Source organism: Osmerus mordax, chromosome 8 (genome assembly GCF_038355195.1).
Source record: "Osmerus mordax isolate fOsmMor3 chromosome 8, fOsmMor3.pri, whole genome shotgun sequence".
Taxonomy (NCBI): Eukaryota; Metazoa; Chordata; class Actinopteri; order Osmeriformes; family Osmeridae; genus Osmerus; species Osmerus mordax.
The window spans coordinates 4,317,045-4,343,987 of NC_090057.1; the positions used below are offsets into that span (position 1 = coordinate 4,317,045).

Sequence of the window (26,943 nt, forward strand, 5' to 3'; positions counted from 1 at the left end):
CTTTGAAGGGACAGGAAGACAGAGCGGTGTTTCCCACAGCCTGTGGCTTGGCACAGACACACACACACACATGTATATATACAAACACACACACACACCTCCACAGCAAACTGCACTCTTTCCAACCTCATTTCAGAACACAGAGAAAAGGGGAAAAGGCTAGCTATTGTGAGAAGGCATCATTTTGTGGGCTTGTTCTTCTAATTACGGTAAATGGAGCTGGAGCCACAAACACAGTTAAGTTGTATTTTTGAATTCTGTCGAATTTCCCACGGAACCGTTCGACTTCAGTGGAATTTGCACAAAGCCTCCCAATGATGCACCAGATGAGACGGTCACACAATGTGTATCCCAATAGGCATGATCAGATACAGATATCCATCCAGATTCACTCAGGAGGGGGTGAACTGTCCCCTCACCAGCAGGTGATAGGAGTCAGTTGGCTGAGCGGTGAGGGAATCGGGCTAGTAATCCGAAGGTTGCCAGTTCGATTCCCGGTCATGCCAACTGACGTTGTGTCCTTGGGCAAGGCACTTCACCTATACTTGCCTCGGGGGAATGTCCCTCTACTCACTGTAAGTCGCTCTGGATAAGAGCGTCTGCTAAATGACTAAATGTAAAATGTGATACAGAAAGCAGAGAATCCCTACCCCGCGGAGAGGGCACCACAGCAGCAACAGGGGATGTTTACCAAACAAACAAACTAACCCCAGCTCTCTATTTACCCTCCAAACTCTCCCACAATCAGCCAGGCAGCCGGCAGAACCCCCAGGCCCAGGCCAGTGGCCAGTGCCTCCATTGTTCTCTGCGAGCCTGCCTCCTCCAGCCCCTCAGATTAGATGGCTGGCCTGATTACTGGTGGGCAGTAGCCCTCCTCACGCAGCTCAAACAAACAGCATTCAGCAGCGGCCATTTGTTCTGGAGGTCTGGGGCTCTGGGCCCACAGGGGGGGGGTGGGAAAGCCCAGCGTCATGGCCATGTCGCTGGGCCTTGATGTGGCAACAATACATTTACATTTAGTCATTTAGCAGACACTCTTATCCAGAGCGACTTACAGTAAGTACAGGGACATTCCCCCGAGGAAAGTAGGGTGAAGTGCCTTGCCCAAGGACACAACGTCAGTTGGCATGACCGGGAATCGAACTGGCAACCTTCGGATTACTAGCCCGACTCCCTCACCACTCAACCACCTGACTCCCTGTATACAACAACAATACCGTGGTGGCGTCGGCCCTCCGCTGGCCCACTTCCTTCCGATCGCGCTGAGAAAGTGGGAGAAGGACTAGATCCCAGGTTGTCCCCTAGACTCTGGCTTCAGATCTGTGGTTTACGCCGTCATGGTGGAGGTGAGGATCGGGAGGGGGGGGGGGATGCTGGATCTAGGTCAGCTGTTATAAGGGATTGTCGTCAGAGACAGAGACTAAAGGCCGCAATATTCTTCTGCGTCTCCGTTTACGGATGGGCGGGCGCACGAATACGCACGGATACGGACGGATAGACTGCGTTTATGGTTCTCCGTAGGCTGTGGGTGCTGAAAACAATTCAACGCCAGAAGAGTAGGTGGCGCAACGGTTTTTTGTAAATCGTCGTGGAGTGTTTATTTACCTAGGTTATCGAGAAGTCGGAGCAAATTTACAAATTAGCCGTTTCATCAATAAAATACGCACATTTTCAGCAACTACACTGCCCATTTCTCGTCACATTTTAATTCAGATGCTGATTTACATGTACTGTTTAGCTGAAATATGAATTGTGAAAACTTACAGCAATGGCGGTCAAAGGATTCTGTTCGTCCTGTTTATCCCGGCAACCCCGCCCCCGCCCCTGACGCAAGCGATTCTTAATACTGACCAATCACAGGGGGTTAGTACTACTAGTAATACGGGGGTCTCCGTAGCTCTCCGTCGCTCACGACGGATAGTTAGAAAATTCAGGAGGTGCACGTCGAGCTCTCCGGGGCTCTCCGAGCGCTGACTGAGAGCTCGTAGAGGGCGTTCCTCGGAGAAGAGGGCGTTCCCATGTGTCCGTTTTTCGAAAAATGCAGAAGCATATATAAGCCTTTAAGCAAGGTGAGCCAGAGAGGCCTTAGCTGGTCAGAACACAACGCCACTCCATGAATGGGGTGAAACCACACACACACACACAAACACACACAAACACCAGTCTATTAGTGTTACCTAACTCAGCACTGGAACAATGACCAATAGTCAAACTTCCTCACTTTGTCCTGCCCCTGAAGAACTTCACAAGGGCTCCCAGACGCTTCTCACACACACACACACACGTCTGGCTTCTCACATCAACGCCACTAGAGTACACACACACACCAATAAACTGCCTCATACAGTAGATATACATTCAGCAAACAAATTAGTGTTTTTTTCTTTTGTCAGGAAAAAACTAAGAAGTGACATGTCATCAGAAAGAGCAGGGGTGTCTGTGGAAAGGTTTGGAGGGCTGTGAGAAGGGAAACGTGGTCTTTGTAAGGCTGTAACCCTCACAGGGCATCACTCATCTGCTCTCTGGCAAACCCTCAGCACACTGTCCAATCTGTCTGACCCCCACAGCCACAACTAATGGGTTTTGTGATAAGGAGTATCTAGACACTAAAACACACACACACACACACACTGAAAGCCAATTTTCATTAATGTGTGTGTGTGTGTGTGTGTTCCTGTTGGTGTGTGTGTGTCACAGTGTCTGGAGGAGTTGAGCTGGGACACACTGGCAGGGCCAGAGGAGAGTGATGAGCCTGCTCTGCAGTACATGACCCCAGGAGGTGCCCTGTGGGGATTCTCCCACGAGCTCAAGCCTGCTGCTCCTGCCTCCCACCCTGCTTGCTCGGGGCTGGGGCCAGGGCTGGGGCCAGGGCCAGGGCTGGGGCCAGGGCTGGGGCCAGGGCTGGGGCCAGGGCTGGCTCAACAGTCCTGAGGCTGACACACAGGGCCACAGGGTCTGGAGGGCATATACACACTGCACTCCCAGGCTAAAACACCCAGCTGTCTCAACACTCAGAGAGAAACGCAGGCACAACACTTAGAAGAGTATATAAAGGGACAGTTCACCCCAAAATCTGAACTGTCCCCGTAAAAGGGAGCCCATTTAAACAAAGACAAAGCCATGGCTCCTCACCAGGTATCCTGATGTAGGACCAGCCGTGACGAGGGTACAGGGCCATCGTGCCCCCCGGGGACTGTGCGAAGAAGGAGTTGGCCCTTGTGGACCAATCAGCAGCGAGATCAGGCGACCCGTACAGGAAACACTGCTTGGCGGCGACACTCCCGCCTCCGCGCACCATCCGCCAATCATACTCGGCACTTCGGTCGTCGCAGTAACGGTCCATGGGAACGGCCGTCACCTGTGAAGCCAATCAGAGAGGAGGGATGTGAGGATGGCTGGACTGTGTGGGAAGTGCTTTGTCGTCTGTCCCCGGTGCAGGACGGACAGCGTGAAGAGGGGGAGGACAGGGAACATTATGAAGACTAGAAACTTAGTTCTGTCCTTGCTGTTGTGATAAATGAATGAGCAGGATCTGAGTGTGCGCATGTGTGTGCAAAGATGAAAGGTAAATAAATACAGGGCCCAGTGGAGGACAAACAGAGCAGAGGGTCCTTTTCTTTAGAAGCAAGTGTTTGTTTAGTGTGCAGCTGGAAGCCACAGCAGGGGGTCCTCACACACACACACACACACACACACACACACACACACGTTCAGTGCAACACGTTGTACAGAGGAGCCCTGCTTGTTGCACGTCTCCATGACCCCCCACCGACACACACCCAGTCTCGTTTAGGCTGTCACACACACAGAGACGTCTTACCCTGCTTTAGAGTAAGACACATACGTCCCTCTGAACTGGGGCCATGATTAAGTCTCGTTTAGGCTGTCACACACACAGAGACGTCTTACCCTGGGTACGGCAGCCAAGAGGAACTTGGGAGGCTGTGTGGCCTGGCAGGGCCGGAGAGAGGAGGTGGATGGACGTCTGCCCTGGACCAGCACGTCCGTGTGGCCCACCACACCAGGCTTGTGACGGGTGAACACCAGGTCCTGACAGAGGCACAAGCACACACACACATTTTTGTCAGTTAGTGAGTACTTGCATATGTGCAGGGCTCGCAACTAACTTTTTTCCTCACTGTCCCTGTACCGTCCCAAAGTGCAAAATTAACCGTCCCAAACTGTAAATTTGTGTTAACTATTCCCCAAAAGTTTAGAAAGGTTTGAAAAATATTTTCACCCAAAAGTTTTAAAAGGGGTTAAAAAAAATGATCATTGAAAAATAATAAGTTTGCATCATTGATAAGTATTTGATGAGGACTGTACTAAACTCTACTGTACTCTGCTCTACTTTACTCTACTGTTTTAGGCTTCTCTGTTCTCCTTTCCCCTCTCCTTTCACTGTGTGGAAAAAAAGTTTCGAAAAAAAGTTTCTAAAGGTTGAAAACATATTTTTGCAAGGGTTTCGAAAGGTTGAAAAAACGTTTTGGAAAAAAGTTTGGGGAAAGAAAGTTGAATTATTTTTTTGAACGGTTAGGGTTAGTAATTTCACTGACGGATTCACAGCACCATCTTATGGTAGAGCAACAAACCGCATCCAACCAACCCGCCACCTCCACGCCCACCTCCCCATGGCTGGGCCTGAGAGCTCCTTACAGCCAATCAATCAACGTCTCCAGAAACCGTACTTCTCATGACGCTATCCGAGACCAGAGCACTCCACACCCCACAGTGATGACATCAGAGAGGGTGAGGTCTGCCAGGAGTCCAGGCCTCTGGCAGGGTACAGCTCAGAGGTCAGAGCCTACAGCCTTGGTCAGGGTATATTACTGGCTAGTCGGCTAGACTAGCTAGGACTAGATGAGGTGTGTTAGGAGCCAGAGTGTCTATAAAGACAGACTCAGACGGTCCCAATGCCAGATGGGTGAGGACCAGGAAGTGCTGGAAATCAGAGAGGGAGTCTGGGAGTCGGAGTGTCTGGGCTCTTTGACTACAAAAGGGACCAACTACCCACATGATTAAGTACCCACGTTGACACCCACTTAGTCAAGACGGGGGCCAGGAAATCATGACGGGACTGGAAGAAGTAAGACTTTCACCAAACTTGTCAAAGTGTCATGGAAAAATGTGCAAACTCGGATTAAAAATAGATCCTGACTTAATTTGGGTGTTTCAGAATGAGGTCACAGCGTACATCCAGTAACTGTGTCTCTCTCCTTACACCCCCCCCCTCCCCCCCAGCACCCTCCAGGAGGGAGGAACCTTAGAGAGACGCAGAGGAGAGACAGGAAGAAGCCTGGGGATGAGTTGGAGGGACCTGTGGAAGTGGTGGATGATGAAGGCAGGAGGGGGAGTCTGCAGGACAGAAGGTGAGAGACTAGGGAGCCTGGGAGAAGGACTGTAGGCTCAGGTCCAGACATGCTCTGCCATAGGCCTGCCTGGACCAGACTGTATAGATAAGCGAGCCCAGATCCTAGAGGAGAGGGATGCCTGGGGAGGACAACGTGATGTGTGGGCCGCTCAGAGCTTCGCTGGAGCAGAAGGATAGTGTTTCACCTCAGTCAGCATTTTCTCTCTGAAACATCTCCGGTTTCTGACACACACACACACACACACACAGTCTCACCTGCAGCACAGGGCTGGTGTGCGTGTTGGGGTAGGCCGTGGGTCGATCCAGCCACAGTATGAGACCTCTTCGAGACAGACCCTGAGTCCTTGGCTCCTCGCTCCCTCCTCCTGCCTCTCTCCTTCCCTCCTCCTCCTCCTCCAGGCCCCACAGGCGTTGCTGGTGGAGCCGGTATGCTGCCTTCAAGGACAGAAAGAGAGCCAGCCACCTGGAAGTGGGAGAGGTGGTGGAAGACATACAGGAAATGAAGCATCTCTCACACTGTCAAACACAACATGTCCGTCACTGATTTCGAAGTAATGCATTGGTTTAGCGTGGTGGTCTTCAATCCTGGTCCTCAAGGTGCCACTGTCCTGTATGGTTTAGATGTTTCCCTGTTGGAGCAGGAAAACATCTAGACCATACAGGACAGTGGGCTATACACACAGACCACTGGTTTAGGAGAGAAGTCAAGTCACTGGTTCCAATGAGCCAAAATAACCGTGTTGATAGAGGACAGAAGACCCACCTGACCAGAGTTCCTTGCAGCATGACGTTAGACATCTCTGCAGGAGACACGTCGATGAAGCGCAGGAAGGAGAAACAGCTTCCCTCGTGAGCCCCTGGAGGAGCGAGGGAGGGAGGGATGACTAAAGCAGCCTTTCCTGACCTTTTCCACTTTGCAGCCCACTTGCATAGCTCAAATATTTTTGCGGCCGCCCAACACATCCGTTCACTTAATTTGAGTTTATCACACATGTTTAACAACACCACGGGCGCCAAACAATACGCTTTCACAGCAAAATGTATTTCAGCGATCAAAGAAGACAGTGTCCATCAGTGCCACAGTAAGCACTGTGAAGCATTGTAAAGAGAGGTACCCTGCGTAACTACCACGGCCAGGCCAGGTCTAGAACCTCCGGTGAAGATGTCGAGGTGTTAGGCGTTAGTAAGACTGAGCCTCTCACCTTTCTGGTGGAAGAGAGACTGCTGGATGTGGTGAGGAGAGAAGGGAGACAGCAGGGCTTGGAGCAGTCTGGAGGAGAGACAGAGACACAGAGAGGACTTGGGGTTACAGGACTGTACACCTCCCGACAATACGTGTGTGTGCTGTGTGTGTGTGGTGCGTGTGTGTGTGGCGTGTGCGTGTGTGGTGCGTGTGCGTACTTGTTCCGGGCCAGGGTGTGCGGGTGTGCGTGCAGGAGGCCTTGGCGAAACAGGAACTTGGAGATGATGAAGGGCCTCAGGGCCATGTGGAAGGGCGAGCGAGTCTCCTGACGCTCAAACAGGTCTGGGTGGTTACACACCTGAAGGAGCACACACACACGTAAACAAGGCATCCATTTTCCTCGACACAGTTGAAGCTCAGCTAAAAACAAACACACGTGACTACTGAGACTAAAGAGCCTGCCTTGACTCAAGGCTGACCAGGGCCCCCCTGACCCACCTTCCTGAACTGCATGACCAGGTTCATGAGGGAGGAGGTGGTGTTGTGGGCCTGCTGGGCCGTGCCTGTGGAGGACTGCAGCAGGTCCTCGATGGAGATCTTGCTCCTCAGAGCTCGGTACAGCAGCCTCTGTCTGCACGTCAGCTGGCAGTAGGTCAGGATCTCAATCTGGAGGGAGGGAGGGGAGGGGGGGTAAAGAGAGGAAGAGAGGGAGTGGCAGGCAGGCAAAGGCAGGGAAAGAGGGAGGGAGAGGCGGGTAAAGAGAGTTTAGAGACGAGTTGTGCGTGCGTGAGAGCACTGAATCAAACATCTGTCATGGGCTCTCTTGCAGCACTACCATCACTCATGGGCTTATTTGGGTGTTTCCTCTGCCATGAGCTGGATGAAGAGATTGATGGGTGTATGTCTGTGTGTGTGTGTGTGCGGCGGAGTGGGACACTACCTTGTCTGACAGCTCATTCTCCACGTCCTTCTTGATCCTCCTCAGCATGAAGGGCTTCAGGATCATGTGCAAACGGGAGAGCTGGTCTGGAGCGCACACACACACACACACACAGTGAGTCAGTCTACTGGAGTAGGAGTGAATACACACGATCCACAGACACCCAGAGATGTAAACCTGAGGGAGCAGAGAGGCCGACAGGAGGGGCCGACAGGGCCCAGTGGATCCTGACATGTTAGTCTCAGAGCTGGAATCACTCTACCACCTGGAGGCAGTGCTCCGTCTCAGAGCTCAACTCACTCTCGTCGATGGCTCCCTTGTTCTCGGCGTGGCTCTCGATGTCCTTGGAGAACCACTCGTTGAACTCGTCGTGGGAGTCGAACAGCGTGGGCATGATAAAGTGGAGCAGAGCCCACAGCTGAGGGAAACACCAACATGTCAGCACGTCTGCACCACACACACATGAACACACACTCTCTCACACACACACACACACACACACACACACACACAAACACACTCACACACTCCCCTCACCTCAGCCATGGTGTTCTGGATGGGTGTGCCGGTCAGCAGCAGTCTGTTTCTACACTGGAACTGGAGCAGGATTTTCCAGCGCACGCTGCCGACACACACACACACAGCGTTAACATTCGTCATGACCAGCCATGGTGGTGTGGCCCAGGGGCAGGCAGGGGCATGGTGGTGTGGCCCAGGGGCAGGCAGGGGCATGGTGGTGTGGCCCAGAGGCAGGCAGGGGCATGGTGGTGTGGCCCAGGGGCAGGCAGGGGCATGGTGGTGTGGCCCAGGGGCAGGCAGGGGCATGGTGGTGTGGCCCAGGGGCAGGCAGGGGCATGGTGGTGTGGCCCAGGGGCAGGCAGGGGCATGGTGGTGTGGCCCAGAGGCAGGCAGGGGCATGGTGGTGTGGCCCAGAGGCAGGCAGGGGCATGGTGGTGTGGCCCAGAGGCAGGCAGGGGCATGGTGGTGTGGCCCAGGGGCAGGCAGGGGCATGGTGGTGTGGCCCAGGGGCAGGCAGGGGCATGGTGGTGTGGCCCAGAGGCAGGCAGGGGCATGGTGGTGTGGCCCAGAGGCAGGCAGGGGCATGGTGGTGTGGCCCAGAGGCAGGCAGGGGCATGGTGGTGTGGCCCAGAGGCAGGCAGGGGCAGAGGGTTACCTGGTGCTGCTCTTGAGGGCCTGGGCCTCGTCCAGAACCATGTACTGCCACTTGACCCGCTGGAAGTATTTGACGTCCTGCACCACCAGCTGGTAGCTGGTGATCACCACATGGAACGGAGCGTTCTGCGTGTACAGGGTCTTCTGAAGGGGGAGAGGGAAATGTAGAGAGAGAGGGAGAGAGCGAGAGGGGGAGAGAGAGAGAAGATATATATATGTCAGAATAAGCCTGATGCATTTTCTGATACGACTAGTTTCCTGAGTTGTTAACTTGATAGGACCCATGGCGTCAGAACTGCTGGCAACATTCTCATCTTACCTGGCTCCAGAACTTTCTGATCACTTTGCGGTCATGTGGGTTCCCCCAATATGGCAACACCTTAGGGACAAACAAAGTTGTGAATAATCTCTGTCTGGTGTCTGATGAGTCACAACAACAAAATACTATCTGGCTCCTGTACATTCCATAGTTCCCTATGACAACGACGTAACTGCAACATAATCTAAAACATTCTGATTCCAAAAGCAAACCACCAAGCTTTAAATCCTCTATTCATTGTTCCTCTGAAAACATATAAACTTTGACCGAGATGTTGATGTTTAATGTAATGTGAAAAATGTGCCATATAATAAGTCACTCAACACAAATATTGAGTTCAGTTCCGTTGTTATTGGTTGGGCTTTTTCAGCCTGTCTTTTCCAGTGGACTGTGACCTTATCTACAGCTTGTGAAATATGCTCCGTTAACACCTCATTAGAGAAACACACCGAACAGTTGATTTACTGTTTAAGTGGTGCATTGACGCTAGTGTATGTATGTGGAGTTATGCGACAACTTAAAGTATGTCTACCTTGAATCCAACCCGATTGTGTGAGACCGTACATGTTCACCCTGAGGTCTCCGTCCATCCCCAGCCTGTCTAACCCTGCTAGGACAGGCAAATACTGCCCCCTGGAGGACATGCTCAACCACACACGCACGTCTGCACCTCTCGACTGCTCTCCAGTGTTTCCCCTACCATTATATTACGGAGCGCCCCTTTTTTTATAGATAAAAAAAATATATATATATATATATATATTTTACAATATTTGTTTTTTTGATTTTATATATATATAGTTCTGGAGCCATATATATATATATATATATATATATATATATATATATATATATATATATATATAGAGCCCGATCACAAAATAAGTCATTTAAGGTTACCATTCCTATAAAACAGGTCTATGGCTTGCTCTTTTATTAAACAAACTAAATGGCCTTATGTTATTTATCTTATTTACACGACGGCGTGTCATTTACATTTAGTCATTTAGCAGACGCTCTTATCCAGAGCGACTTACAGTAAGTACAGGGACATTCCCCCCGAGGCAAGTAGGGTGAAGTGCCTTGCCCAAGGACACAACGTCATTTAGCACGGCCGGGAATCGAACTGGCAACCTTCAGATTACTAGCCCGATTACCTAACCGCTCAGCCACCTGACTCCCATTTCTGTCTCTACATGGTCGGGCAACCATGTCTCTACATGGTCCCCCCCCCCCCTCCCCCTCCACTACCAGCCTGCATGCCATTCCCCCCCCACCACCCCAGAGCCCCGTCTGAGCGGGGAGTTCAGGAGAAGAGGCGACGAGGACAGAGGGAGGAGTGAGGATGAGGAATGGTTTTCCCACCGGAACCAAGATGCTTCCGCCAGCAGTGTCGTGTCAGCGGCAGGCCGGTTGGGCTCACCTTGAATTTGGGCACGAAGCGGGAGAATTCCTGGTGCCAGTTGTTGAGCGTGGAGGCCGGGGAGATGATGAGGAATGGACCCCAGATGTTGTCTCTCTGCAGGGGGACAACAGCACAGGATCAGTCACCACGTCAGGTGTGTGTACGTGCGCGTGTGTGTGTGAGAGAGAGATATAGAGTTGGCAACCACTGAAAACAGTAACCAAGTCAGGTGTGTGCGTGTGTGAGATATAGATAAATCAACAATTGAAAACAGTCACCACGTCAGGTGTGTGCGTGTCTGTGCGTGTGACACCTAGAGAGAGCCGCCACTGAAAACAGGAAACGCTAAGCTGTAAGGCACACATGTCTTCCTGTGGGGTCTGCCTCAAAATCGGGGGATCACAAAATCTCCACAATGCAAACGTTTCCATGTCAGCACCACGGGGCCGGTGAGACCAGCAGACAGCTGGGGTCTCAACTTTCACAGAGACCGTGCTGAACAATCACTTGATCGTTTTCCGACTCATTCTCAACACTGCCATTGCATAAGGGCCTGGATAGGATGCAGGTGCATGGAAAAATCAATTTTTCGACACCAGCACAACAAAACTCACAACACAATAGCATTTTCCGGAGGTCATTAAACTGCGAGGTGATAGACCTCTGAATCACCCACCACTGTATCTTAGAATCATCTTAAAATTGAGTTCTCTCACAAACCAATCTAACCATGACCTGCAGCTGTGCCTCAGGGAGGTCTTACCTCTGCCAGGTGGGCCAGCAGGGCGATGCTCTGGACGGTCTTCCCCAGCCCCATCTCATCCGCCAGGATCCCATTGATGCCCTGCAGAGAACACAAGTTATCCAGCACCGCCTCAGGACCAGGGAACGTGTACAGAGTATGATGGACGTTGTGGGGAGTCAGGTGGCTGAGCGGTGAGGGAATCGGGCTAGTAATCCGAAGGTTGCCAGTTCGATTCCCGGTCATGCCAGCTGACGTTGTGTCCTTGGGCAAGGCACTTCACCCTACTTGCCTCAGGGGGAATGTCCCTGTACTTACTGTAAGTCGCTCTGGATAAGAGCGTCTGCTAAATGACTAAATGTAAATGTTGTGAATATTCAACATGCCATATTACGAGGCAGACCGGGAGACAGGAGAGGTTTGTCTGACGGGTGCTCGTGTAAGGCTCACCTGCTCATAAAGGTTGGCCAGCCAGTTCATGCCTTTGAGCTGGTATCCCTTCAGCTTGCCGTTGAAGATGGAGGGCTGGGGGATGTCGTCCCCGGCCTGGATGGAGGGGTTGGCCAGGCTGTAGCTCTCCCCGAAGCCCGAGCCTGAGGCAGCGTGCTGGGACGCGCAGCGACTGTCCCTCGCTTCCTCGTCAAACAGGCGAGTCTAGGAGGGACGAACGTGATGAGAAACTGGAGTTAGACCAGGGGAGTTCTATGTGTGTGTGTGTGTGTGTATGTGAACTTACCCTAGCCTGGTGGATCTGGTAGGCCTCTTTGGCATTCCTCAGGGCCTGGGACTTGTAGTGATCACTATCTGTGACGAGAAAAGACAATCACACACTTGTTACGCCAAAACGATATCTGAAAACAACACTGGTTTAATTCCAACTGGCCATAAACGGTCTCTACAAAAGTGGGGTGCAGTGTGGTATGATATGGGCTGCAGTGTGGTATGATATGGGCTGCAGTGTGGTATGATATGGGCTGCAGTGTGGTATGATATGGGCTGCAGTGTGGTATGATATGGGCTGCAGTGTGGTATGATATGGGCTGCAGTGTGGTATGATATGGGCTGCAGTGTGGTATGATATGGGCTGCAGTGTGGTATGATATGGGCTGCAGTGTGGTATGATATGGGCTGCAGTGTGGTATGATATGGGCTGCAGTGGGGTATGATATGGGCTGCAGTGTGGTATGATATGGGCTGCAGTGTGGTATGATATGGGCTGCAGTGTGGTATGATATGGGCTGCAGTGTGGTATGATATGGGCTGCAGTGTGGTATGATATGGGCTGCAGTGTGGTATGATATGGGCTGCAGTGTGGTATGATATGGGCTGCAGTAGGGTATGATATGGGCTGCAGTAGTAGGTACCGTAGTCTTCCTGTCCCACGTTAACCATCACCCCTCCCCCGATGTCGATCTGCCGCTGGGCCGAGGTGTCCTCCAGCTTCCTCAGAATGTCCTCCTGACCCTCCTCCCCCCCTCCGCTGGCCTTGCCCCCCATGAAGTGGGCATACAGCTCCGTCTGGGTGATCAGGAAGTTCAGTTTGCGCTGCTGACGCTTCGCCTGGGAGCATGGAGGATGAGGGGGGAGACAGAGAGACAGAATGTTGGTACGTTGGTAACGAAAAACACAGCTCATTAAAGCACAAGCCGTGCCATTTAAAGCCTGACGTTGGCTGTGGAGAACCTAGACATCGACGACAACTAAACAACCGTGTCACATCAACGGCCCCCACCTCTCTCATCTCCTCGTCCAGCTTGCGTTGTTCCAGAGCCTCCTTCTCTGCCCTCTTGCGGTGCTCCTTCTCCACCTTCTCGTACTTCTTCCAGTACAGCATCATCTCCTTGGTGAGGCGTCTGGCTCGGGGGAGCGTCTCCTTGCAGTTCTTCTGGGCCTGGATGGCGGCGCGGCGCACCTCCCGCATGCACTGGTGAGCAAGCTGGACCACGAGAACAAACACACACACACACACACACTTAAGTCTCTAGGAAGACACTGGAGCTCTACTTAGACTGAAGATTTGAAAATAGTCATCGCTAAATCTGATTTCCCCTTCACCTTTTTGGCGTTGGTCAGGACAAGGTTCTTGGCAGACGTTTTCTGTTTGAAGGTCTGAAAGACATGATGAATTATTTTCAGAAGTAGGTGATGAAGCACTGAAAACACAGAGTTGTTCCACAGTGGTGTTCCCCAGCGTACCTTGGGGATCTCCTTCTTGGCGATAGTGAGCCACACTTTGCGTCGGCGAGCGTTCAGCTGCTCGACGGTGAGGTGTTTCTTCTTCACCATGGGCAGAGAGGCGTCGTGGGAGAATTTGGCGAAGTACGTCCGCCCCTCGCCTGAGAACTCCCCCTCCCCTCGTTTCCTCTTCTTCTTCACCTTCTTCAGTTTGGCTGAAACGAGGAAACGTTACAGTCCTGATTGATATCTCGATGAATTCTAATCCAGCAGCGAATGACATGATTCTAAACGACAGAAGTCAAAGCGGAGCGCCGGTTGGCTCAGACGTACCCTTGAACTTCTTCTCGTCTTTGATCTTTTTCTTCTTGGGCACCAGCAGGTGACGCTGCTGCTCATAGAAGGGGTCATGGGTGGAGAGGAGGCCCGTGCTGTAGTACTGGTACTGTTGAAGCTGGTTAGTCACACACACACACACACACACACACACAGAAGTTTCAAGTTGAGTCATACACACTGAGACGAGCAGGTTTCAGAGAGGTTTGCTGTGAGGCAACTCCAGGACTTTCTCACAAAACAACAATCTGTCATTAGATTCATTAGTTTTGTTATTACTGTGTGTGTGTGTGTGCGCGCGTGTGCGTGCGTGCGTGCGTACCTCGCGGTCTGAGTGGAACTTGCTCTGGTGCTGCCTGGTGAAGCGGTGCAGACGCAGCATGTCCTGCAGCTCCTCTCGAGACAGACAGAAGTCCGAGTCGTCAGAGTCTGTGTCTGAATCTGTGGTGTCATCGCTCAGGAGGATACTCTACACAGGAGAGAAGCAGAGGGTGTGGACAGAAGGAAGCAGAGGCAAGAACAGGAGGCAAGATTAAGGACCGTAGATGAGGTACAGAATCGGATGTGTTAGATAGGCCTACAGATATTGATACCTTGAGCCACTTCCTACTCTTCTTGAGCTTGGAGAAGTTGTAAAGGCTGGTTTTATCCGTCTTTTGTTCTGTGGACACAACAGATAGGAAGCAGGTAAACAAACCCCAAAAAGCCCAGGAACTGTTAAGTGCCTTGTGCCAGTGAGACATGACTAAACACAGTCACGTGTAGCATCCATAGATGAGAGTGGATGACGTTTCATTCTTCACTTAAATTCTGCCTTTATTTGGCCTACCTTTGCCTTGAAGCAGCGCACCATTCAGAGGGTTGCCCTCAGTCAGCCCCTCCTCTGTGTCACATGACTCTTCCTTCACTGCCAGGGGGGTCTGAGGATTGGTTGTCCTCAGAGAAGGACCCTCCCCCAAGGCTCCGTCGCTTTCATCGCTGTCATCACTACAAATGACAAAAATGCACCCTAAGCCCATAGACATAACCAGCCATCTATTTCTGGCTTATGAAATGTGCCCAGAATAGGCACCTAGGGGACATCAAGGGCTCTAAAACCTTCATTCTGTTTAGTGTAGCCAAGGCAACGGCACAAAAATGACATGTTGCAAACATCAGTCTATCACTGTGATTGTGAATCTGCTCTAAAGTATGACACCAGTCTTCCTTTCTGGGTGTAGCTCAGTGTAGAACATTTAACTGCAGATCAAGAAGGTAAGAGGGTAAAAGTGTCTTCTAAACGAACACAGTACATCCCAATGCCTGAGGAATCCATAGCCTCCCTACCTGGTCAGGTCTCTGTTGAAGATGGAGGCGGTCTGGCGCAGAAAGCCGTCTAGCCTCAGGGACCTCTCCAGGTGCTGGAGGTGCAGGGGTTTGGCCAGCCCAGAGCCACCCGCGGCCCCAGCCAGCACGTCCCCCTGCCCAGACGCCATGCTGGCCAGAGATACCTCCACCCAGCAGGGCAGGTACACTCACTGAGATGAGACAGACAGTGAGAGGGGATTAAATGGGAGACTTAAAGATTTTATTTTAAACGTTTTATGTATGTAGGGATAGGCACTCTTTTTGTCAAGCCTTGACCAAACCTGATTATTTTTTTATGAAGACCTACCTTTTGAGTATGGGATACCATTAACCTTCCTTCCAACTCTCACACACAGTCCCAATAATGGAAAGACCTAGAGAACAGATAGTGTGTCAAGTCAATTCAATTGAAGACAGATACTGATCATTGGACATGAACTAAAGTAGATCTATTTACTGTCTATTCATGACTTTGTCTATTTGTTAACACTGAGTTGGGTCTATTAAGGACCTTGCCCTAAACTCAAAAGGTGAAAGAACCTTGTAGTTGACCCAATAGATAGCATAAAGACACATTAGTAGATTAGTAAACTACTGCAAACCTTGCTCGACTGCAGAATATGTAAATTAAGTGCAGCTTTCTAAATAACACTGTTTTGCTGCAGAATTACCTGGCCATTATCGACATTTATGTAGGTGAAATACAGTGCAAGCATGTTGTTTTTTGTGTGTTTTTCATAATTAATTGTTTCATTTCAAATTAACGTAAGACTGAAATGATATTTGCAAATGTTTAGTGATGTACTTTATTGATCAAATGTCCCTGGGTAATAGCCTGACCAATTCAACTTTACAGCAAGTGTTAACGGTTTGCCACCTGTGAAACAGTAAACTATTAATATGTCTATTATTATGACAAATAACCGTCTTTCAAAATTATTTTGCCCCTTCACCTATTCCGCTAAATACCTATAGATATTGGTAGTGTAGCTCTAATTAGTTTAATGTTAACTACCCGTAGTGAAATACAACACCCAAGCTAGTGACTCACAGTCGAGCGGGTGACATCGGAAGACCAGCAGCAGCTAGCTAGCTTGCCCGCTAACGCATAACATGAATAGTGTTAGCTTGCTAGCTAGCTAACGAATGAGCTAGGGTCAAGGTATGCAGCTAGTAGTAGCTGGCAATCCCGTTCGCAAGCAACATAGCTAGCTAGTTACAATACACATTGGCTGGTGAATGGTTTTGCAACGCAAGACTAACTTAGCTGGCCAAACACCAGGAACTATGCCAATTTTCACATGAAACGAGCCTCCTTTGCTTTGTTATAGCTAGCTAGCTGCCAACCTTTGATTAAGTCCATGCAAATCATAAATGTTGCAAGTAGGTATAAGTCCTGACTATTTCAATTATTTAAATGGGGTCTGTCTCTTTAAGACCACCTCCTCAGGACAAAGGACTGTTATTGTAGCAATAAAATACATTATTAGTAATTGCTATTCTGGCTGCTGCAGAAAGGCCTAGAATGTATCCCGAACCTCTCGTACCCTTGAACAGGCACGAGGGGAGTCACCGCAGCCCCAGTACTCCGATCCCCTACGTTCTAATTCTTTCTCCCTACCGGCCATCTTTCCCTACTGCTCCTTCACCATATTACTTCTTAACACTTTCTCACCTTGGCCCCGTGTCCCCCTTTTACGCTCTCTCGTTGCTGCTGCCGACTCTCAGTTCTCTCACTCCAAAATGGCGGTTCTAAGCAACGAGTGAGTCTGTGAGCTTTGGGTCGACAGCAACAGAGAGGCGGCCACTTTCTGTAACTGAGAGAGCAGGGACACGGCGCCATGGCGAGGATAGAGCAAGGAGCAGGCATACTAATCACATGTAGAAAGAGCTTCGATAGTCTATCGGAGTGTCACCGCAACTTTCCCTGTTGGATGGCTCCAGAATTTGTATATATTCATTAGTATGCTATACTCTGGGTACAGATGTGCTTTTTTGTCACATTTGGACATATTTAGTCCATATCACAGTTCGCTATCCGAATTCTGTTGGTATAGTCTGTTCATCACGAAGTTTCCCGAGCTGTATGTTACGTCATACCAAAGGAAACCGTTATAACAAATATCGCGAGGTCATAAAAATGGTCATGGGATTTGTATATATATGATTTGCTGCTTAGAATCTCTGTAGAAATATTGTATAAATCAGATGTATTTTGGTCACGTCTTACAATTTACGCAGCATAAGTTACATGACGCTCATTAGAAATGTGATTCTTTTTATTGCTTTTTAGATTTTACTTTTAGATTAGACTCATTACGTCCTTTTAGGGTAAATTACAGCTGTCAAATGCATTCAAACTTTTTTTTGTTGTAATAGTTCCTTTGAGGACACAAGCAAATCAATCATACATTTTACATATAATACCAAACAAGTTTGAGATTATTTTTTATTTAAGTTAGTATATGTACAAGACAACCATGTTGACATTGACTGATTTGAAAACAGAAAAACAATTAGCAGGAAATATGATAATGTATTCAATTTAATTCAAAACATTTGAAGCCCATCTACTAATTTTAATAAATGAGAGCATTAGGGATAAAAAAAAAGATGCAGCATTTTCAGATTGCAAGTAGAGCGAGTGCAGCACAGAAACATGTAAGTGAATTGGCCTACATGGCCTTAAACATCTGGGTTAACATTTGGAATACGAGTCAACAAGAGATTGCGGCCATTTTCCAATCTGCAGCATAAGCAAATAACCTACTTCAACTCTCGTGTAATTCAATATCCCATCAACAGTAAGAGTTGACCCCCTGCCCAACAGTACCGCCAATGCAAACTGCTCAGAAACAGTTTTCTCAGTGTTTTTTGGCAAGGCCTCCAATCTGCAAGTTCAAGCTCTTTTATATATACCAACATTTTCTGTTGAAATTACATAAACGCATGCCATTTTAAGACCTGGCAAGATGGATAAATGAGAGAGGCCACCCAGCTTGACTCATAATGGAAACGATGATTTCAAAGCGACAGGTCCCTCTCACAAACCACTGAACACTTCCATTCAAAGCCAGCTGCTCCTCTCCTCCTCAAACTTCAGAGGGTCGATGAACGGCTTGTCAATGGACTTGATCATGAGCTCTCCACAGTACGCGCACTCGCAAGCGATGATGTCATCGATGTCCGACTTGATCTGCTCTCGGCTGACGTTTGCACTGGCCTTCCCCAGGCTGGCCGAGTCGCCCTCCTCCTTCGGGGCGAGTCTGTGGCGGGACTTGGAGGTCTGGGTGGCAGCAGCCAGCTTCTTCTGCAGCTCCTCTAGACGGCCGTGCTTGTAGGCCGACAGGTGAGGGATAACCTCCTGGTTACAGGAGGTTAAGAGACGTTCATTACTAGGAGAAATATACAGATAAACAAATCGAGGACAATAGACCTATAGACAGATGGATAGAGAGCGTACAAAGTTGTTTGGTAAACAACTGTATAGTGGCCAGGACTACACGCCACGCTCTGTTACCTGAAAGAGGCAGTCGTAGTGGAACATGTGTCCACACAGGAACAGGTAGAAGGGCCGGTTGAGCAGGGGGAAGTCGCAGGCAGCACACTTCTCCTGTGACTCCACCACGCCGTACTTGTTCCTCATCTCCTGGATGTCCTCGCGAATACGCTTGGCGCTCTCCGTCGCCTCCTCCATCTCCTGCTTCAGCTCATCAATGTGCTGGTTGTACTCCTCCAGAGAGCTGCAGATGGCCTCCTGACATGGGAGGAGAGGGTTGAGGGTTTAGGTTGGTTGAGGGGCAGTTCTATGGGTGTATGTGAAGCCCTCTGTGACATGCTTGCGTGTGAAAAGGGCTATTTTTTTTTGATTTGAGAAGAGGGATGGATGGATGGGAGAGAAAACATCATGGCTTTCAAGGACCACTGGGAATTCTCTCTTAAGATCAACCACTGCTAATATGACCAGTTCAAGGAAACAACTAATGAAAAATAACTAGCCTAAAGTACCTCAGAAAGACTCTTGTATCAATAGTGGTTTCTAAGACTTAACAGACGAGTTCTGACCTTGAAGTGATCGATTGTGACAAAGTCCGGGAAGAAAGGCAGGATGTCCTCGATCTTGAGCAGGTTGCAGCTTGACAGGCAGTTCATGGCCTTCTTCACGTCCTTCTCCTCCTGCACGACGTGACGAGCGATCTTCAGCCACAGCTTCTTCCTCAGCTCCTCGTCATCCTCGGGCAGGTCCGCACACGACTTGGCCAGGTCCACGTCCACCTGGGTTTGTGCGAGAGCACAGGTGACGAGAGAAGACATGCACTTTAATACTCTGATCTGGGAGCCCTACACCTAGAAACGACTTAGAACAATTGACCTAAAATGATGACAATTCCTGTCATTTGGATACCCAGATCAGATGGATCAGATGAATTGATAGATACTTTATTCATCCCCTAGAGGAGTTTCCGCACAATACTTTTAACACAACATGCTACCTACTTGTAAAGCCAGGTCCACAGCCTCCTCATAGAGCTCCATGATCTTGTACACGAGCACGCAGGCCTGACTGTAGCCGTGCTCCGAGCACAACCTGAGGGCGTACTTCAGGTCGTAGTGGATGTCCGAGGCGTGCGTGCCAGCTTGCTCCAGGTACCACAGCAGGGAGTCGGGCTTGTACTTGGCATACAGAGAGAGGAGGTAGTTGTGGATGGCCTCCTCCGTCACAGTCAGCTGGTACACACAGAACTCCATGTAGCGGATGGTCTCGTTGATCTGCTGGGTGCTGCCCATCTGGCTGTAGTTCACCAGGGCTGGGATCAGTCTCTTGGGTTCCAGGCGGTTCCCCATCTGTATCCACGCATCCACCACCTTTTTGGGGATGTGCTGCATGAGGACAGGGGAGAACTTATAGAAAAGCTTCTCGTCGCAGTGCTTGGAGAGGACGTCCAGGGCGGCGCTGTAGTTGTCGTGCTGGCAGTGGTGAGAAATCACCCTCTCGTAATCCTGCATGATGACGGAGAAATACACCATGTCGTCCACGTTGCCGTGGCTGGCCAGCAGGTCGTAGATGGTGGTGCGGTTGTTATAGAGACACTCCTTGTGTTTGGAGCTGCTAAGAAAGCGCCGGAACTCCTCCTGAGTCTCCTGGAAGAGGCCGTTCTTTCCGTTGGCGTCCAACAAACCCAGGCTGTTGAGGTAGAGCTCGGTCAGCCAGGTGACCAGCAGCGTGATCTGGGTCCTCTCGCTCTGTTTGAGGTTGTTCAGCTTCTTCAAAAGGAACTCCTTGAGGGCCTCTTCCTGCTTGGCCTCGATGAACTTGAGCGCGATCTCCTCAAAATAGTTCTGAGTCAGCGCGTAGCACTTGGCGCTCTCCAGGTAGCGCTTGTTCTGGAAGCAGTGCTCAGCCTCCTTGGCCAGCACCATGTCCATGCACTCGGGCCTGTCCCTGCAGTACTCCTTGGCCAGGTCAAACTTGTTGGTGCTCATGTACATCTGCCACACGTCCCTGGCCTCCTTCTGGATGTGGTAGCGGAACACAGCCTTCTCTGTGTAGATCCAGACCAGGCCTCCGGATGGGTCCTTGATCATCTTCTTCAGGGTGCCAAATTTATCCGGGAACACGTCTTCGTGCACCGCCTGTCCGTTCAGGGTGCAGATGGCCTTGATGCGGTCGGGGAGGAGAAGCAGGAAGTGGAACTGGGTCAGGACGATGGAGATGGGCTTGTTGAAGCTGAAGTCTATGTCTGGAGTGTACTCCCACACCTAAAGCAATGAGAGAGGGAGGTGAGGAGAAACTGAGTTATATTACAACAAACTGTAAATGTAGAATATAAACACTAATCTCAAATATCGAAGGCTGAAAAAAATGCAAAAGATACCTGCACATCGCTGAAAAGAGAGTCGGGTCTCACGTAGTCCAGCTGTCCATAGAAAACTCCATTACCCATCATCCATGCAAAGGCCTTGGGCTTGGAGCGCAGCTTGGAGGTGTAGAAGGTGATCTCACTGTAGCCCATGTTGAAAGGGAACTCCTGAAAGCTGGGTAGGAGGTCCTGGTTCTGGGTGAAGATGGAGCTGAATCCCTGCTGCTCTGAACCCTCCGCCACTCGGCCCACAAACTGGAAGAGACGTTTCCGCGTGGTGGCGATGATGAAATACTTGTTCTCCAGCCCCCTCTCCACCTCCAGGCAACAGACTGGTGCTGGCTTTCCATCCTCCTCCAGAGAGTGCACCTGTTGAAAGGATGGAGAGCACGTCAATAACAAAATTGTATTACATTTAGTCATTTAGCAGACGCTCTTATCCAGAGCGACTTACAGTAAGTACAGGAACATTCCCCCGAGGCAAGTAGGATGAAGTGCCTTGCCCAAGGACACAACGTCATTTTGCACGGCCGGGAATCGAACTGGCAACCTTCAGATTACTAGCTCGATTCCCTAACCGCTCAGCCACCTGACTCACTGACTCTCCTTTCACTCATACTGTACGTGAAACCACATGCTTCTGTTCAGTGTGCTTCCCTGTGCCCATCGCGCCTGACCTGTCTGAAGTACTGGTCCGGGTTGGTGTTGAACAAACTGCCCTCGGAGGCAGAGATCTCTGCCTCAAAGATGATGCCCTGGCTGGTGCCCACAAGGACAGGCCCGGTGTTGGTCTCAGTGCCCAGGAGTTTGTTCCAGCCCACGCTCTCAATCAGGTGGCCTCGCCAGCGAGACAGGCTGCGCACCTTCTGGGTGTTTCTGTTCAGGTACAGACACTCGCTGGTGCTCAGGCAGATCACCAGGTGAGACCCTGGAGGAAGATAGTAACAAAAGGGAGATTACTATCTAAGAAGACAATGTAGTACAGCTAGGAGTTACTAGAGAGTTTTTCTAACCTGGTAGTTAGTATTTTCATTTTAGTATTTGTACAGAATAAAGCACTACAAGCATTTAATGGGAAATACAATAGGAAAGGGACTCAATGAACCCCCCTTAGAAAACCATCCATTACAGATACATATATTAGCACTACTAGAGCATAGTTTGATAGAATTAAATAACACATCATTCATCATTTGGGCCATTAAAACATGTATGCCTGTCTGTGTGTAACCTGTGAGAGGTAAACGTTTCAGCCATTCTCACCTGTGGGGTCAAGAAAGAGTCTGTGCACTCGACTGTCATCTTTCCTCCCCAGCTCAATCTGATTGGGTTGATCTGGTTTCCCAAGATCTATCCTGTAACACGAGAAATTTACATTCATTCATTTCAACAGACATCTCAATGGAGCCACTCCTATGAATAGCACTGGCTGATCATTTTGAATGATTGATTTCGATTAAGACTAATCCTGTCACTTCACAATCATGTCAAAATACAATCTGAACTCAAACTTGCAAAAGAAGTGTTGAGGAAAACAGTTACTAACCTGAGAAGAGTGTCTTTCCCTAAGCTCATGCATAGCTGATTGTTGCACACCGCAAAGTGGTTGATCTTCTCAGGAGGTGTGAAATCGATCCTCTGCTTGTTGAAGATGGGCTTCTCTTCCTCCAGTCTCACATTCACAAAACCTGGGTGGGTGAAACGTGGGGGATAATGTAAGGATCACCGCAACAGACTAGTATCAAGGCAATGATCAAATCCCACTCACTCCACGGACACACATGATGATATTATCGATGAGCGATGACAACATTTCCGTAAATTGCTATCAAAAGGCCCCAACTAGCTGGCTGATCAAGCCCTGCTTACCCGAGTGAGGTATCCCGATGTTGGCAGCTGACAGACGGCTGTGTTGTTGCACTGGATGCCTGACATTTTGAGAGTCCTCATACTCATCAAGTATAGAAGCCATAACACCACTTCTAAGTTTGACTGATAAAGACACAAGCCGACACAAATAGCTAAAACTACAAATCGAAGTATACCATGACAGTCGTCAACTCAAAGGCAACAGCACGAGCCAACTAGCTAGCTAGAACTAGCTAGATAACTTCCCAAGAAAGCAGACTTAAGGGCCCAATATAGTTCGTCCCATTCATTTTTTTTAAACGTTCAAAAACGTGTCTTAAAATAACCGACAGAAATGTCTATGCTTTTATCAGTTGTATAGCGCAAACAAATGCGCCAATTCATCGTCAGCTTCCGATCACAGAAGGTCAGGTGATGCACGATTTTCACGTGACTAAAAACAACACAGAAGTTTCACATTTTGCCACTTGGGGGGGCAGGTTGTCCAATTTACGAATTTAAATAGTTCAATGCACTGGACCTGGAATATTATTCCCACCGCTTGTAACCCCTTCTAATGACAGCTAAATTAATTGATAATACGTTATGTTGTAAATCATAGCATACGTAGCGACGATTACATTTGAAGGATTTTCTCTTTCCCTTTCCGTCAGAAGGACACTATGTAGTAGATAAACAACTAAACCAGAGCTTCACTGGGTCCTCCTTCACACGTTTTACTTGCGGTGGGAGTGGCTATGCAAATCATAACCTGTTAGAGTGGAAAGTCGTCCAAAACCAGATGGCATCACCGGTCAGATCACAGAAGCTGAACCACCGGAGTATACATTATCCAAAAACTTCGTGAGGCACGATACCGATTACATTCTTGGCTCTTATGTTAATTAAACGTTAACTTTGAAAGTTGGACATGCCACCTCAAATGGATTATTTTTATGAAGAACCTCGAGTCCCGTCCGCTTGTGGGCTGACTGCAGCGGACGAACTGGAGCCAGCGGCGATCAGCTGTATGCTGGTCGGCGATGGAGCTGTAGGAAAGACAAGTATGATTGTTAGCTATACAACAAATGGATATCCCACGGAATATAAACAGACAGGTTTTGACGTATTTTCAGGTACGAACGCTTAAAGAAACATACTATTAAATGAGTTGGAAAAGGAAATGCCATTGTTGCATGCGTGTACTAATTCTAAATCAATTTCTCAAACAGGTCAGGTACAAGTTGAAGGAGCCCCTGTAAAAGTTCAGTTGCTCGACACAGCCGGCCAGGTAAATTTATGCAGAAAATCCGTGAATATGTGTGTTAATTTGTCTTTTTTTCTTAACGTTGTAACAGGTAGCGTCTTGATTCTGTCACAATGTGCCTTATTGTTTTGTTCGGTTTTTTTTATTCTCCTGTAGGCTAATGGCACATAGCCAACTCCAAGTTTCAAACATCGAAACCTACTGTGGATTTTAATCTTTCCAAATGTGATACACAGTCACACACTTAGTACTGCTCACAGCTTTAGGTCAAGCGGATGAACCTTGGAATGTTCTCAATAGCCTTTATGTGACAACCTTCATGTCACATTTACGTTAGTCATTTAATTAATTTAGCAGATGCTTGAATCTAAAGGGACCGACAAAAACTGCATAGAAAGTACAGAAGATCAAAGATCAGAAGTGCATAGTTCCACAGTATTTCAGTGGTCAGAGAGTCAAGGAACAGTCATTCATGTTTCTCACAGCAACCATTGATTCCTCCCACACTGCCTTTATGTGTTTTCTGAATAAGAGAACACTTTTTCAATCCCCAGACAGGAACATTTAAGAAACACACTTAACCTGACCTTTCTATCTTTTGCCATTCCAGGAAGAATTCGACAGCTTCCGCTCGCTCTCCTACTCCCAGATAGACGTCTTCATCCTGTGTTTCAGCGTCGTCAACCCCACATCGTTCCACAACGTCACCAAGAAATGGATCCCCGAGATCAGGGCCTGTAACCGCTCCTCGCCCATCATCCTGGTCGGCACCCAGTCGGACCTCCTGCTCGACGTCAACGTGCTCATCAACCTGGACCGCTGCAAGGTCAAGCCTGTACTCAGCTCCCGGGCGCGGAGCATGGCAGACAAGATCAGGGCCGCGGACTACGTGGAGTGTTCCTCTCTGACTCAGAAGAACCTGAAGGAGGCATTTGATGCGGCCATCTTTGCGGGTATTAAACACAAGACCAGGAAGGGGAAGAAGAGGAGCCTGTCGGACAGACGCACCAAGGCCTTCTCCAGATGCAGCTGGAAGAAGTTCTTCTGCTTTATCTGAACTCACTGATCATCAACCCTATGGGTCATGGAACAAAGCTATTATTATTTATTAATCTACAGAGACTATTGATAAAGACTTATTTTGGTGTTATTAAGGTGGTGGATGCAGTGATGCTGAACCAGTGTGTCTGGTTTCTGGTCTTGGTTGATCTCAAAGATGAAGCCAAGTTGATTACATCCAAGTGTGACACACATGCATGTCTAATTTCTATTTCTGATATGATCATGTCAGGAACAGCAAGCGTCTCAACGCTGGGAAGGCTGTGCATGGCTAGCCACGATGACAGGAAGGAACATCCTGTCAGGAGTAGCCATGTAAATGTAGTGAATTTGCATTAGCTGGGACACTGCCTACTGCGTTCTGACTGCTGTGTGTATCAGGGACAGGGAGTGGGCTAAGAGAAGGCTCAGATGAGTCACTATTGTGTTCAGCGCTGCCTAGCTCCCCAAAGCCATTCACATCCCAGCTGACAGTGCAGTGCCAGGGTGTCACCTTTTGACCTGTACGTGAACCAGTGCTTACCCACGACACTATATTGTTTACTAGGGGTTGATTCAATCAGTTGACAATATCAACACCGTTCCACAACCAGCATTTTTGAAAACACAAGGTTCTCCTTAAATGTCTGTTTGACCATGAAGGAGAAGCGGGGAGTGATTGACTAAAAGGAGAAGAAAGCATTCCCCTTTCTTGGTATTTTGCACATGGTGACCCGGGTAAACTGTTTGCTAACTAGTGTACTCCCTGTAGCCCCGACCAAGGTGACTACTCTCTGTCTGGGACTCCTTTGTCTCCTGGTCATCTCCATGTGTAAAGGTGAGCACTATGGGAGGGCTGAAACAGCCCCTAGCTGAATGCGGTCCCTACCTGTCTCTGTAGTGAATGAAAACCCCCCTGCACCAGAGCCACTGTTTATGAATGATCAACTCCCTGCTTTGTCTCCGGGTTAAACTGCTGCTCGCCAGGCCACACCGTGTACGTCATGTGGGGACCTCTGCTTGAGAGTAAACGTTCACCGTTAACGTCTATGCTACTCTCTGTTTCTGTCAGTTGGGTTGTTTCGGCCAGACTGTCCGGATCATGTTATGGAGGACTGGCACACGCAGGCTAAAGCTTGTTATGCTTCTTGTAGAAGTGAATGCTGTATATGTCGAATCTATTCTGTTTTCTTGAAACAGTTAATGGAAAGTCAACATTTTCTTTGTGCATTGTGATGATAAAATGATAATCTCATTTTGTTGCAGTAATCCTTGAACAATACATTTGTTGTGTGTGAAATTGTTGCCAATCAATTTTAAAATCTCATGCTCAGCCCACACTTTGTTGGAATGAAAGTAATGAAAATAAATGCATTCAAATAAATGTAAAAAAACAAACAACAAAAAACTCTTGTCTAATTTGTCTGAATAGTGGAGTGAATCTATCTGTAGAAGAGTGTATATTTACACTTCTTGGGAGCTAATACACATGTCTGTCTGGAGGGTAGATAAATTGGAAGATTCTTGGTAATTAGCATAATTCTCCACAGGGAGGCTAAACGCTTTCAACTCTGGGTTCCTGACCTGAGTAAATCTCTTGTCCAAATGTATGGCAACAGCATTTACATTTTAGACACTTTTATCCAAAGCAACGTACAAACGGTGCATATAGAAAGTACAGAAGATCAAGGATCAGAAGTGCTTTATTCTACCAGTATTTCAATGGTCAAAGTCCAGGAACCATCAGTTTTTCCAGGCATATTGCAAGTTCACATATCTCCTACTACTTGCCCAATTAACAACATGTTGTTCTTTCAAAAGACAACATGACTGATGTGGAAGCAGTGCATGTCATCGCTGCATGACGGGACTGGACGATCAGTTCAGTGTCACCGACAACTAATCTGCAGATGGGGAAAGCGAGGGATTGTGAGTGAG

General features: G+C 48.9%; 3 protein-coding genes across 5 annotated transcripts in view; 1 reads left to right on the top strand and 2 right to left on the bottom strand.

Annotated features, from left to right (window-relative positions):
* The window catches only part of ino80 (INO80 complex ATPase subunit), a 29,157-nt gene extending 12,432 nt beyond the window's left edge, over positions 1-16,725 (bottom strand). For all 3 annotated transcript variants that reach the window (XM_067241246.1, XM_067241245.1, XM_067241247.1), the window contains exons 1-27: positions 16,667-16,725; positions 15,299-15,365; positions 14,971-15,161; positions 14,474-14,631; positions 14,238-14,305; positions 13,967-14,113; positions 13,642-13,762; positions 13,330-13,523; positions 13,189-13,242; positions 12,866-13,069; positions 12,498-12,693; positions 11,870-11,937; positions 11,584-11,787; positions 11,155-11,235; positions 10,410-10,505; positions 8,987-9,046; positions 8,669-8,811; positions 8,032-8,116; positions 7,795-7,912; positions 7,495-7,580; positions 7,053-7,220; positions 6,773-6,912; positions 6,574-6,641; positions 6,135-6,228; positions 5,627-5,834; positions 3,910-4,050; positions 3,133-3,358 (exon numbers count right to left, since the gene is read on the bottom strand). In XM_067241246.1, coding sequence (XP_067097347.1) covers positions 3,133-3,358; positions 3,910-4,050; positions 5,627-5,834; positions 6,135-6,228; positions 6,574-6,641; positions 6,773-6,912; positions 7,053-7,220; positions 7,495-7,580; positions 7,795-7,912; positions 8,032-8,116; positions 8,669-8,811; positions 8,987-9,046; positions 10,410-10,505; positions 11,155-11,235; positions 11,584-11,787; positions 11,870-11,937; positions 12,498-12,693; positions 12,866-13,069; positions 13,189-13,242; positions 13,330-13,523; positions 13,642-13,762; positions 13,967-14,113; positions 14,238-14,305; positions 14,474-14,631; positions 14,971-15,119 — 3,277 coding nt within the window. In that variant the 5' untranslated portion in view covers positions 15,120-15,161; positions 15,299-15,365; positions 16,667-16,725. The remainder of the gene's footprint in view (positions 1-3,132; positions 3,359-3,909; positions 4,051-5,626; positions 5,835-6,134; positions 6,229-6,573; positions 6,642-6,772; positions 6,913-7,052; positions 7,221-7,494; positions 7,581-7,794; positions 7,913-8,031; positions 8,117-8,668; positions 8,812-8,986; positions 9,047-10,409; positions 10,506-11,154; positions 11,236-11,583; positions 11,788-11,869; positions 11,938-12,497; positions 12,694-12,865; positions 13,070-13,188; positions 13,243-13,329; positions 13,524-13,641; positions 13,763-13,966; positions 14,114-14,237; positions 14,306-14,473; positions 14,632-14,970; positions 15,162-15,298; positions 15,366-16,666) is intronic.
* Positions 16,726-17,453: 728 nt separating this feature from the next.
* Positions 17,454-23,104, bottom strand: vps18 (VPS18 core subunit of CORVET and HOPS complexes). Its single transcript, XM_067242322.1, has 9 exons — positions 22,722-23,104; positions 22,399-22,540; positions 22,116-22,207; positions 21,530-21,780; positions 20,868-21,221; positions 19,489-20,751; positions 19,057-19,266; positions 18,512-18,748; positions 17,454-18,355 (listed from the first exon to the last, which is right to left on the bottom strand). Exons 1-9 carry the CDS (start codon positions 22,822-22,824, stop codon positions 18,059-18,061), a joined length of 2,949 nt encoding a protein of 982 aa, XP_067098423.1. The 5' UTR covers positions 22,825-23,104; the 3' UTR covers positions 17,454-18,058.
* A 429-nt stretch (positions 23,105-23,533) lies between these two features.
* rhov (ras homolog family member V) lies at positions 23,534-26,404 on the top strand. Its single transcript, XM_067242147.1, has 3 exons — positions 23,534-23,836; positions 23,933-23,991; positions 24,578-26,404. The coding sequence occupies exons 1-3, from the start codon at positions 23,632-23,634 to the stop codon at positions 25,022-25,024; spliced, it is 711 nt and encodes a 236-aa protein (XP_067098248.1). The 5' UTR covers positions 23,534-23,631; the 3' UTR covers positions 25,025-26,404.
* The last annotated feature ends 539 nt before the right edge of the window (positions 26,405-26,943 follow it).